At 40.2% G+C, this 12820-nt stretch overlaps 1 protein-coding gene across 3 annotated transcripts in view; it reads right to left on the bottom strand.

Annotated features, from left to right (window-relative positions):
• The window catches only part of LOC111981410 (cell adhesion molecule DSCAM), a 143149-nt gene that overhangs the window by 20345 nt on the left and 109984 nt on the right, over positions 1–12820 (bottom strand). For all 3 annotated transcript variants that reach the window (XM_024012658.2, XM_024012656.2, XM_024012657.2), the window contains exons 16-18: positions 7461–7531; positions 7009–7258; positions 6423–6569 (exon numbers count right to left, since the gene is read on the bottom strand). In XM_024012658.2, the coding sequence (XP_023868426.1) occupies positions 6423–6569; positions 7009–7258; positions 7461–7531 (468 nt within the window). The remainder of the gene's footprint in view (positions 1–6422; positions 6570–7008; positions 7259–7460; positions 7532–12820) is intronic.

Raw genomic sequence — 12820 nt, 5'->3', positions numbered from 1 at the left:
ATAGAGAGCAATTAGAAAAATATGGGGAGGAGAAAGGCAGAGAAAGAGAAGTACATAGCAAGGAAAAGAGACAGGGAAGAAGGAAGGAAGGAAGAAAAACAAGGACATCAAGAGTTGTCAAATGCAGAATTAACTAACTAACTTAGATGAAAAGTTGCTTCTACCCTACAGGTAAATATATACAGTACCAGTCAAAAGTTTGGACACACCTACTCATTCCAGGGTTTTACTTTATTTTTACTATTTTCTAAAAATAGAGAAGACATCAGAACTATGAAATGAAATCATATAGGAACCAATTTATTTATTTTTTAATCCTAATATATTTTAGATTCTACAAAGTAGCCACCCTTTGCCTTGATGACAGCTTTGCACACTCTTGGCATTCTCTCAACCCGCTTCACCTGGAATGCTTTCCCAATAGTCTTGAAGGAGTCCCCACATATGCTGAGCATTTGTTGGCTGCTTTTCCTTCACTCTGTGCTCCAACTCATCCCAAACCATCTCAATTGGGTTGAGGTCGGGTTGTTTGTGGAGGCCAGGTCATCTGATGCAGCACTCCATCGGTCTCCTTCTTGGTCAAATATCCCTTACACAGCCTGGAGGTGTGTTGGGACATTGTCCTGTTGAAAAACAAATGATAGTCCCACTAAGCGCAAACCAGATGGGATGGCATATCGCTGCGGAATGCTGTGGTAGCCATGCTGGCTAAGTGTGCCTTGAATTCTAAATAAATCACCGACAGTGTTACCAGCAAAGCATCCCCACAYCATCACACCTCCTCCTCCATGCTTCACTTTTTTGGGGGGGGTTCCTACATGATTCCATTTCATAGTTCTGATGTCTTCTCTATTATTCTACAATGTAGAAAATAACAGGCGGAGATCATCACAAAGAGAGCGTTTGGAACCAATCATCTCAAATTTGGACTCATCAGATCAAATGACAGATTTCCCCTGGTCTAATGTCTATTGCTCGTGTTTCTTGGCCTAAGCAAGTCTCTTCTTATTATTGGTGTCCTTTAGTAGTGGTTTCTTTGCAGCAATTCGACCATGAAGGCCTGATTCTCGCAGTCTCCTCTGAACAGTTGATGTTGGGATGTGTCTGTTACTTGAACTCTGTGAAGCATTTATTTGGGCTGCAATTTCTGAGGCTGGTAACTCTAATGAACTTGTACTCTGCAGCAGAGGTAACTCTGGGTCTTCCTTTCCTGTGGCGGTCCTCATGAGAGCCAGTTTCATCATAGCGCTTGATGGTTTTTGCGACTGCACTTGAAGAAACTTTCAAAGTTCTTAATATTTTCCGGATTGACTGGCCTTCATCGCTTAAAGTAATGATGGACTGTCATTGCTCTTTGCTTATTTGAGCTGTTCTTGCCATAATATCGACTCTGTCTTTGACCAAATAAGGCTATCTTCTGTATACCACCCCTACATTGTCACAACACAACTGATTGGCTCAAACGCATTAAGAAGGAAAGACATTACACAAATTGACTTTTAACAAGGCACACATGTTAATTGAAATGCATTCCAGGTGACTACCTCTCAAAGCTGGTTGAGAGAATTCCAAGAGTGTGTAAAGCTGTCATCAAGGCAGAGGGTGGCTACTTTGAAGAATCTCAAATACATTATATATTTTAATTTGTTTAACACTTTTTTTGGTTACCTCATAATTCCATAGTTTTGATGTCTACAATGTAGAAAATAGAAAAAAATTCTGAAAAACCCTGGAATGAGTAGGTGTCCAAACTTTTGACTGGTACTGTATGTGTAACTGCCAAAACAATGGAAACACTTGAGTAAATGAGGGATACAAAGTATATTGAAAGCAGGTGCTTCCACACAGGTGTGATTCCTGAGTTAATTAAGCAATTAACATCCCATAATGCTTAGGGCCATGAACAAAAATGTTTTGCAGGCCATTATGTCCTCTAAACATAACAATGGTCATTATGGCCAAACAGTTCTATTTTTGTTTCATCAGACTAGAGGACATTTCTCCAAAAAGTGCGATCTTTATCACCATGTGCAGTTGCAAAACATAGTCTGGCTTTTTTATAGCAGTTTTGGAGCAGTGGCTTCTTCCTTGCTGATCGRCCTTTCAGGTTATGTTGATATAGGACTCGTTTTACTGTGGATATAGATACTGTTGTACCTGATTCCACCAGCTTCTTCACAAGGTCCTTTGCTGTTGTTCTGGGATTGATTTGCACTTTTTACACCAAAGTACGTTCATCTCTAGGAAACAGAACGCGTCTCCTTCCTGAGCGGTATGACGGCTGCGTGGTCCCATGGTGTTTATACTTGCGTACTATTGTTTGTACAGATGAACGTGGTACCTTCAGGCCTTTGGAAATTGCTCCCAATGATGAACCAGAGTTGTGGAGGTCTACAATTCTTTTCTGAGGTCTTGGCTGATTTCTTTTGATTTTCCCATGATTTCAAGTAAAGAGGCACTGAGTTTGAAGGTAGGCCTTGAAATACATCCACAGGTACACCTCCAATTGACTCAAATGATGTCTTATTAGCCTATTCAAAGTTTCTAAAGCCATGACATTTTCTGGAATTTTCCAAGCTGGCACAGTCAACTTAGTGTATGTAAACTACTGACCCACTGGAATTGTAATACAGTGAATTATAAGTGAAATAATCTGTCTTTAAACAATAGTTGGAAAAATGACTTGAGTCATGCACAAAGTAGATGTCCTAATCGATTTGCCAAAACTATAGTTTGTTAACAAGAAATTGGTGGAGTGGTTGAAAAATGAGTTTTAATGACTCCAACCTAAGTGTATGTTGACTGTATCTGTGACCAACAGATGCATATCTGTATTCCCAGTCATGTGAAATCCATAGATTAGGTTCTAATTTATTTATTTCAATTGACTGATTTCCTCATATGAACTGTAACTCAGGAAAATCAATGAAATTGTTCTTTGTTGAATTTATATTTTTGTTCAGTATATATAAAATACACAAATATACACTGAGTGTACAAAACATTAGGAACACCTTCCTAACATTGAGTTGCACCCCCCCCTTTCCCTCGGAACAGTCTCAATTCATCAGGACACAAGAAACTGTTTAATGTGAAAAACCCAGCACTCAAACCAAGGCACTTAAATATTTTGTCCTGCTCATTCACCCTTTGAATGGCACACATTCATAAACAATCCATGTCTCAATTGTTTAAAAATCCTAGTTCCCCTTCATCTACACTGATTGAAGTGGATTTAACAGGTGACATCAATAAGGGATCAAAGCTTTCACCTGGTCAGTCTGTCATGGAAAGAAGTGTGCCTAATGTTTTGTACACTCAGTGTATATATATATTTAATTAAGTTAATTTAAAACAATAACAATAGCTAGGTTTACAYCCAATTGGCGACCGATTTTAATGCAAATATTCAAAAATCTGCATAAAGAGAATATGTGCATTTTCATACCAGTGGTGCTTCCACCAAACACACTTTCAGCAGATAAAATCAGTGGGTGATGATGTAGTGCACAAAATGTACTTTTTTGCTTAGGTTTTCATGTACCGAATAAAAATCTAAAGTTCAATGTGTTTCCATCGTATTTTCAACTCTACCGATTAGTTTTGTCCCAAAAACTGCTGCGTTAAGTAGAAAATGTGCCTCCTGTGGTCTTGGCATGTGCGCTCTAGCCAACAGCTCGCCGATACAGTGTGGGTAAGCTGTGCGGGTACGCTAGTCTACATGATGAGATTATTAGGGATAAGAGCGAGAATATTCTTATTTGTCAAACAGCAGTCAAGCATCATCAGCATCAATCACCCTCGATAATCAGTGGAGGCTGTTGAGGGGAGGATGGCTCAAGGAGCAAATGGAATGGCTCAAGGAGCAAATGGAATGGCAACAAACACATGGAATGGAATGGAATGGCAACAAACACATGGAAACCATGTGTTTGATGTATTTGGTACCATTCCACTAATTCCGCTTCATCCTTTACCACGAGCTCTTCCTCCCCGATAAAGGTGCCACCAACCTCCTGTGCTTGATATATATTGGAAAGGAGCATCAAGACCACCTTGAACTTCACAAGGCATCATAATTTTTTTCAGCTGTAGTCTAATAAATTGCATGTTTTCCCCGAGTCGCAGTGGGAGGACCACACACCATGTCATCGCGTTACTTCGATACGATGGTTGTTATATCAATATTTGCAAAAGAAATGCGTTTCCACTGCAATTTCTCACATAGTACATTTTACAGACACAAAAAGATCCCCCCCCCCCCATGTCAATCGAACAAATGATCTGTCGGCATTTTAAAAATTGTACCGAAACTCCCTGTTTCCATCACAGCTGTCATGATTTTTTTTTAAATTATCTGGTATGACTTTATTCACATAACATGTGATTACAGTACAACAAAACATAAGGTTTAGGAGTGAGAAGTGATGCATTGCACCAGATTTAGCTAACAGCTAATATACATCTGCAATCCCTGGGCAGGTGAACAAATAAACATGAATACATTTGATACATCAGACATTATTCAAAACAGAACGCAAGACATTACACATAAAAATCATTGCACATGCTGTTGGACTTGATAATATTGGGGTTATAAAACACCTAGTAAAGACAAAATATTGAACAAAGCCCAGTTATTGCACCTGTTGAATACACATGTGTGTGTTCTAGAGTGTTTTCTGTTGCATTAAAAAGTCACTGTGGTTTATTAGATTAAAATCAGTGTGCACACTTTTGATTGGACTTAACCCATGTTTTTGTCTCGGATGAGAAGGCTTGGAGGCTGCCTAAAGCTTTCAGGGAGGAGGGGAGGCCATTCCATGTCTTTATCRCTTTGTATGTGATATACTTGTACAGTATATCACATATATAAAATAAGATGGCCAAGGATGTCTTAGCGGTGAACATACATAACACGTGATTGAAAAGCCCATCCAAGGTCTGTTCTGGTGTGTTTCTCCTTGACTCTGACAATGTTTCTAAGTGTTGAATTATAGATGTCTCTCCATCTCTCTCCTCTCTCTCTCTTTCACTTTCCTCTTTCTCTCCCCCTCCTTTCTCTATCCTCTGTCTTCTCTCCATTCCCTCTCTCTCTCTTCCCTCCTCTCCTGCAGTCTGAATATGAGCCACAGTCTGCTAATGCTCCATCCTCCCTGTTAGTACAGGTGTTCCTCCTCCCTCTCCCTCCCTCCTCCTCCCTCTCTTTAATGATGCCATTCAAACGTCAAACTGTCCCAATGCAGCCATAGCATATTAACAGCTCAGGTGTTCTACACTAGCTGGAATCTGTTCATCTATGTCTCTATAGCTCCATCCTTTATGGTTGTGTTGTGGGCTGTTCAGAGCACTTCTTTGGGATATAACAGTGAGTGAAAGGTTTACGAGTCAGAATACTGTGATTTGGAAATGTATAGTACAATATATGCTGTGGTTTACGATAGTTGTAATCACTATTCTGACTCATGAAATGGGTGATAAATATACACCATTGAGTGCTTGAATGCAAATAATAAAATAAAACATTATTTTGAGTTTGATTACTGCAGAGACGGGATAGAGCCAAATGTTTAGAACAGCAGTGTTGGATGAATAAAACAAAGTTGTTCCACCAACTTAGAAAAAGGGCCTATAGCCCCGTCTGCTGGTGCATGAGGTTTTAACAACCCATGATACTTTGCTCATATTTTGAATATATGAAGAGCACAACAGACACTGGCTGAAGGTTTAGACAAGTGTCTTAGACAATAAATACATAAACATGATTTTTTTATCACACATAATGAGTGACATATTTCATTTAAATGAATAAGAGCTGTATTCATACTCAATGTTACATACGATATCAATATGTATAGAATATATGCAACACATGGCTATGGCTGTAGTATTGTTGGGACTCTGGAGCGTGTCCCGCTATGAAATGCACTGTTACTATGCAAACTAGATTGAGCTGTCAGGCTGTGAGCGGTGCTTTTCTATTAGTGCATCCAGGGGCCATCAGCGAGGATATGATATGACAGATGAGGGGTCAAAGGTAACGTGGCTGTCAGAAGCGGTCACTCTGATGTCTCCCCAGCACATGACGACTGCATGCCATGCCAGGCTGCCTGAATTGGACTAGAAAGCCTGGGTCACTGCTAATATGTCTCATTCATCCACTTCAATTTTCATGCATAGTGAATCATGTTGATACTGTATACATTCTATATACAGTGTGTCTTAGAGAGTTACGGACCAGGCAAGATACAGTATAATGTCTACATCCTTCTCTGTGTGTGTGCTGTCTCTTATACACATCTAGATGTGTATAAGAGACAGCATTCTATATACAGTGTGTCTTAGAGAGTTACGGACCAGGCAAGATACAGTATAATGTCTACATCCTTCTCTGTGTGTGTGTGTACTGTGTGTTGCTGTACCTCCGTCCGGCAGGTTGGCCCAGTAGATGACTCTGAAGCCAAGCAGGATGCCGTTGAGGGCATCTTTAGGAGGGGTCAGCCAGGACAGAGAGATAACCTCTGGGGATGCCGCCGTGGCCTGGACGTTCTCTGGAGGTCGACTGGGAACTGTTACAACCAGGCAGGAGGAAAAACAACACCGTTACCTCACTCTCAAAACCAGAAGCATGAACAGAAGAGTTTACTGAAGAGACGAAAATATTGAGCTACTCTTGGAGGACAATGGAAGTCAACTTCAAAATGCTCATTTGAATTTTTGGGGGGGATCTAGCATTCATCATGCTTTCTTGAGCCATGGCAATAATGACCGCCACAAACACTACACCAGCAGTACCAACACTATCCACTAGATGGCAATAAAGCTCCATCCTGGGAGTTCACTTCCGTCAAAGACAAAACATCAGCCATTTGACCCTTGATGCACCACAATATTGTGAAATCAATAAGATTTTCACTGTCTACCATATTGTCACTGATAGCTAAGGGCAGTGTGTGTGTGTGTGTGTGCGTGCCCGTGTGCGTGCGTGCATGTGCCCGTTGTCCTCACCATCCTCCAGTGTGGTAGAGATGACCTCCTGGGAGGAAGGTCCAGTCCCAGCACTGTTGCTGGCCTGCACCACCACCCCATACTGGGTGAACTTCTTCAGGTTGTCCAGGGTGATGCTCTCACTGTGGTCGTTGTCCCCCGTCGTCTCCATGGTGATGACATTGAACTGGTAGTTTCCCCCGGAGCTGAACTCCCTGTAGCCCACCTGGTAGCCTCGAATTGCTCCGTTCTGGAGGTGCTTCTTAGGAGCCTGGGGGAGGGAAGAAGGAGGAGAGGGGAACGCACATTAGATATTGGGGGAAATTTGTATTTTTCAAAAGCTCTTTAAGGACAGAAGAATGGTTGTGGCCCTCAAGGCCCTGACGTGTAGCAGACCATGTAGCTAACAGACCATAGAGCTGCAGTAAGGGTTCTTCAGTCCTAGTGGTAATAGCAGGTTAAATGTATCTTACCCTCCAGGACACTTTGATGCTCTGAGAGGAGAAAGCTTCAAGCTGCACATCTTGTGGGGGACCATCAGGGGCTAGAAGAAAAGGCACATTAAGGTAATTGAGATCTGAGCTACTGTCAGTTTAGTAGATGAGGTACAGGGCAAAGAAGTCAGTCTACCAGCATTCTGCCAATGGAATGGAACTATCCAAACTGAGTGTATTTTGAAGGTTATGCCAAGGTCAAGTCAATTCTACGATTCTGAGACATGGAAGGCTAAGGTCCTACTGTATCTATGGGTAGACCAGAGTAGTTGGTCTCAGATGGCCCAGCCCACATCACAATAATAAAGATGGTGGTCATGTTTATGAGGGGTCATGGGGGACAGACAGTCAGAAGAGAAGTGAGAGAGAGAAGTGCAGAGTGGGGGTTGGGACGAACCACCAAAGAACCACCAAAGGGAACAGGGGCAATTTGCAGAGGGGCTGGCCAGTGGTCTATTGATTGCAGTGTGACATTTACAACATGGTCTGTTAATTGAAAAGTCCTGCTTTTAGTGCAGGGTCAGCGTGTCTTCAATAATGCAATAGAGCCAATGGAGCTGATGTCACTCTGCTGTTAATGAATTGACTTGACTCCCCATTCCCCTGTTACAACATTAATGTTCTAGATGCGTTTTATGGGACGTTGCAAGAACATTCATGTGTCTAGTTTCATCAACATTCCACCAGACATACACAGGACATGGTTGCCATGTTCTCAGAAATTAAAGTTCTAGACACGTTTCATGAGAATGTTGCAATAACATTCCTGGGTCCAGTTTTCTGAGGGTTATGAGAATATTCCAACATCATATTCTATGGAAACATTGCAAGAACACCTTGTTACTGTTGCCAAGCCCACCAAGGCCCTGATTGGTGAACCGCTAAACCATTCACAGCTCTTTTTGTCTGTGGGCAAAGTTAGGGATACTCACAAAGTGCTTTTAACATAGTGTTTACACACTTTGACATACATGATTACATTATGCATTYATTATTTAACATGTCCTCACCTGGGATTTGAACTCACAACCTCTTGGTTTACAGCATTAAGATCAGTTAAGTTGACAATTCTCTTATTATTGACTTGATTTACATATTTAAACAATTTAAGGGATTTCTGTATAGTTGCATATTAACCTGTTTTAATGATACTTCTGTATCACTATGATCAATCCAAAAAATTATTGAGTGTATTTTTAACAGAGCTGAGATTTACTTCATAGTGCATTCATCCTTTTGCTTAGACCTATCAAGTTGTTTCAGATTTACACAAGTGCCTAGGTAGGAGGGGTTAGGGTTTTTTCTGGACAGGGCATAACTATACTGGCCCAATAAGCACATGCCCTTCAGATATCCCTTATTGGGACAGTGGTTAGGGTGTTTGACATTACTGCTGGTGGCCTTGCATTGAGACCTGGTAGGGGACTCCACTTACTCTCACATTCTTAGCAATATATGTAAATTTCATTATTGCACTTATCAGACATTTTGATTGTTTATATGGACATTTCATTAGAACACTTGGAAAATGATTTACCATCTGAAACAACTTGATAGGTGTAAGCAATAGGGTGAGTGCACTTTGAAGTAAATCCCAGGTCGGTAAAAAGTACACTCCTGAAAATATTTTATTGGTCATAGTGATTCAGGAGTATCATTAAAACAGGTTAATATGCCCCACCAACATTAGACAAATACAGAAAGCCCTCCAATTGCTGAAGTAAGTAAATCAAATCAATGATGATAGAATAGTCAGATTAACTGATACCTGACGTGGACCTGCTGGCGTAGCAGAAAGAATGGAGTACTGTGAACCAAGAGGTTGGGATTTTCAAATCCCAGGTGAGGACATTGAATAATAAATACTGTTACATGCACAATGCAATCATGTATGTCTAATATGTCATATGAAAAGGATTTGCCAGTAGATTGTCGATTTGATTTATGATGATGACTGCTAGCTAAGATTTTGAAAGTATGATGTTGACATGATCAGTCCAATCAAAGCTACGGTAGATATAATGTGATTTGAGGTCATATTATCTGTGGCCAATGACCTTGAGACTTCTTGGATGGGCACTTCTAATGTAACTCTATGGCAGCACCCAAGGGGTTTGAATTTTCTAGCTCTACCCATAGATTTTGTGGTGATGTAGTGTCCCCATGAGTGGCAGAACACTGAGCCAATCACGGCGCAACTAGAGAACATTACCAACCCCTACGCTCAGTATTTTTCCGCTGGCTGCCCCACCACCACAGAAAGCACTGAGCTAGGCTGAAACACCTGCATTTCAGAGCTGGATTACTCAAGAAAGCACAAAAGACACCATGTTTGTATGCGGCTTTATTAACTCTATGATTTTTTTTTTAACATTGTTTGCAAACGGATATGTGACACATATTTATGCCAAAATAACATGCCCCAAATCCCTGAATAACGGGTCGCCACTGATTTTCAGTAAGCCATAATTATTAACTGGGTAGGCTGGGAGTGGTGTAATGAGAAAGTCCTTCTCCGTTTCCGTTATCCAACCCTCTGAAAGAGCATTATATATGAAGCTATCTACAGTGCCTTCAGAAAGTATTCATACCCCTTGACTTATTCCACATTTTGTTGTGTTACAGCCTGAATTCAAAATGGATTAAATATATTTTTTCTCGCACCTATCTACACACAATACCCTATAATGACAAAGTGAAAACATGATTTTAGAAATTGTAGCAAATGTATTGAAAAAGAAATACAGAAATATCTAATTTACAGAAGTATTCACACACCTGAGTCAATACACGTTAGGATCACCTTTGGCAGTGATTACAGCTGCGAGTCTTTCTGGGTAAGTATCTAAGAGCTTTGCACACCTGGATTGTACAATAYTTGTCCAATTTTCTTTTCAAAATTCTTCAAGCTCTGTCAAATTGGTTGTTGATTATTGCTAGACAACCATTTTCTATTCTTTTCATAGATTTTCAAGCAGATTTAAGTCAAAACTGTAACTCGGCCACTCAGGAATATTCACTGTCTTCTTGGTAAGCAACTTCAGTGTAGATTTGGCCTTGTGTTTTAGGTTATTGTCCTGCTGAAAGGTGAATTCCTCTCCCAGTGTCTAGTGGAAAGCAGAATGAACCAAGTTTTCCTTTAGGATTTTGCCTGTGCTTAGCTCCATTACGTTTTTTTTTACGCTGAAAACTCCCCAGTCCTTAAGGATTACAAGCATACCCATAACATGATGCAGCCACCACTATGTTTGAAAATATGGAGAGTGATACTCAGTAATGTGTTATGTTTGGGGCAAATCCAATATAACACTTTTTATTCAGGACAAAAAGTGAATTGCTTTGCCACATTTTTTGCAGTATTACTTTATTGCCTTGTTGCAAACATGATGCATGTTTTAGAATATTTGTATTCTGTACAGGCTTCCTACTTTTCACTCTGTTAATTAGGTTAGTCTTGTTGAGTAACTCCAATGTTGTTGATCCATTGTCAGGTTTTACCTATCATAGTCATTAAACTCTGTAACTGTTTTAAAATCACCAATGGCATCATGGTGAAATCCCTGAGGGGTTTCCTTCCTATCCGGCAACTGAGTTGGGAAGGATGCCTGTATCTTTGTAGTAACTGGGTGTATTGATACACCATCCAAAGTGTAATTAATAACTTCACCATGCTCAAAGGTATATTCAATGTCTGCATTTTTTATTTTGACCCATCTACCAATAGGTGCCCTTCTTCGCGATGCAGTGGAAAACCTCCATGGTCTTTGTGGTTGAATCTGTGCTTGAAATTCACTGTTCAACATTACAGATAATTGTATGTGTGGGGTACATAAATGATGTAATCATTCAAAAATCATGTTAAACACTATTATTGCACACAGAGTGAGTTCATGCAACTTATTATGTGACTTCTTAAGCACCTTTTTACTCCTGAACTAATTTAGGCTTTCCATAACAAAGGGGTTGAATACTTATTGACTCAAGACATTTCAGCTTTTCATGTTTTATTCTCTTCTAAAAATGGCCCCTTTGGCATTATGGGATATTGTGTGTAGGCCAGTGACAAAAAAATCTAATTTGAATCCATTTTAAATTTAGGCTATAACAACAAAATGTGGAAAAAGTCAAGGGCTGTGAATACTTCCTGAAGGCACTGTGTGGTTGGAACGGAGAGCGACATATAACTTAGTGTCAGAGAGTTGAGCATAAACCTCACTATCATTGTTTCCTGACAACATGACCAATATGAATGTTTTTTACCACCCGAGAACAGGTAAAGAGTAGAAAATCCAAAGCTTCATTAATTGTAGCACCACAAATGTCATATACATGCTCAAATGCATCTGCAAGGATGCTTATATTGGTCAAAGTAAAAGAGCATTGAATCTCCACGTCACAGAACATAAGGCTGCAATTCGTAATAAAAACATGGAGTATGCAATTTCGCTCACCTTCCTCCCTACGCTTTGTAGCCATAGAACATGTCCACATTTCACCAAGAAAAGGTGACTAAAACAGAGGCATTMTGGCAGTACTTACAGTAGACCAGGGTTTACCAAACTTGGTCCTCTGGAACCCAAGAGGTGCACGTTTTGTTTTTTGCCCTAGCACTACATAGCTGAGTCAAATAATCAACTAATCATCAAGCTTTGATCATTTTAATCAGCTGTGTAGTGTTAGGGCAAAAAACAAAAGGTGCACCCCTTGGAGTCCCGAGGACAGAGTTTGGGAAATGCTGCCTTAGACACTGTGGATCCTAAGGAGCTAAACTATGATTTTCACTGTCTTTGTTTCTATAATGTTATTGCCTTKATTTTATTGGTCTCTGTGTCTCCGGATTCACAAACACCCAAATATCACCTATGTATATTTTGACATGGCCTATTGATTAAAGAGGCACACTATTTCTGTTATTATTAGCATTATTTTGTACTATAATTTGCCATTTACCTTGATGAAATCATTATTATTTTCTTACATTGTTGTGTCTCAACAGGCCACTAGGCTATAAATAGGAAATAAGTGCAATGGTCAGGTGACTCTGAGGAAGACGTAAGCTTAACGTTAAAACGTCAGTCACCTGTTCGCATCCTGTACAATGGATTACAGTGAGCTAAAATAAATACATCTCYGATTTTTTTGTTGATTGCTCCAACTCCTTTCTACCTCAAATTAGTGCTATTGGAAGTTTATCTTGGTAAACCCTTTTTGTCATTGTTGTTGAGCACCCTTCCCTTCCTTTGTTTGGTGAAGTGCAAAGGCCCACCTGAACATGGCAACCATGTTCTGTGTATGTTTGGTGGGCCGTTGATGGAATATTCACCTAATCCACAGAAAAC

This window comes from Salvelinus sp. IW2-2015, linkage group LG20 (assembly GCF_002910315.2).
Source record: "Salvelinus sp. IW2-2015 linkage group LG20, ASM291031v2, whole genome shotgun sequence".
NCBI classification, from domain to species: Eukaryota; Metazoa; Chordata; class Actinopteri; order Salmoniformes; family Salmonidae; genus Salvelinus; species Salvelinus sp. IW2-2015.
This window is presented reverse-complemented; position numbering and strand designations above follow the sequence as displayed.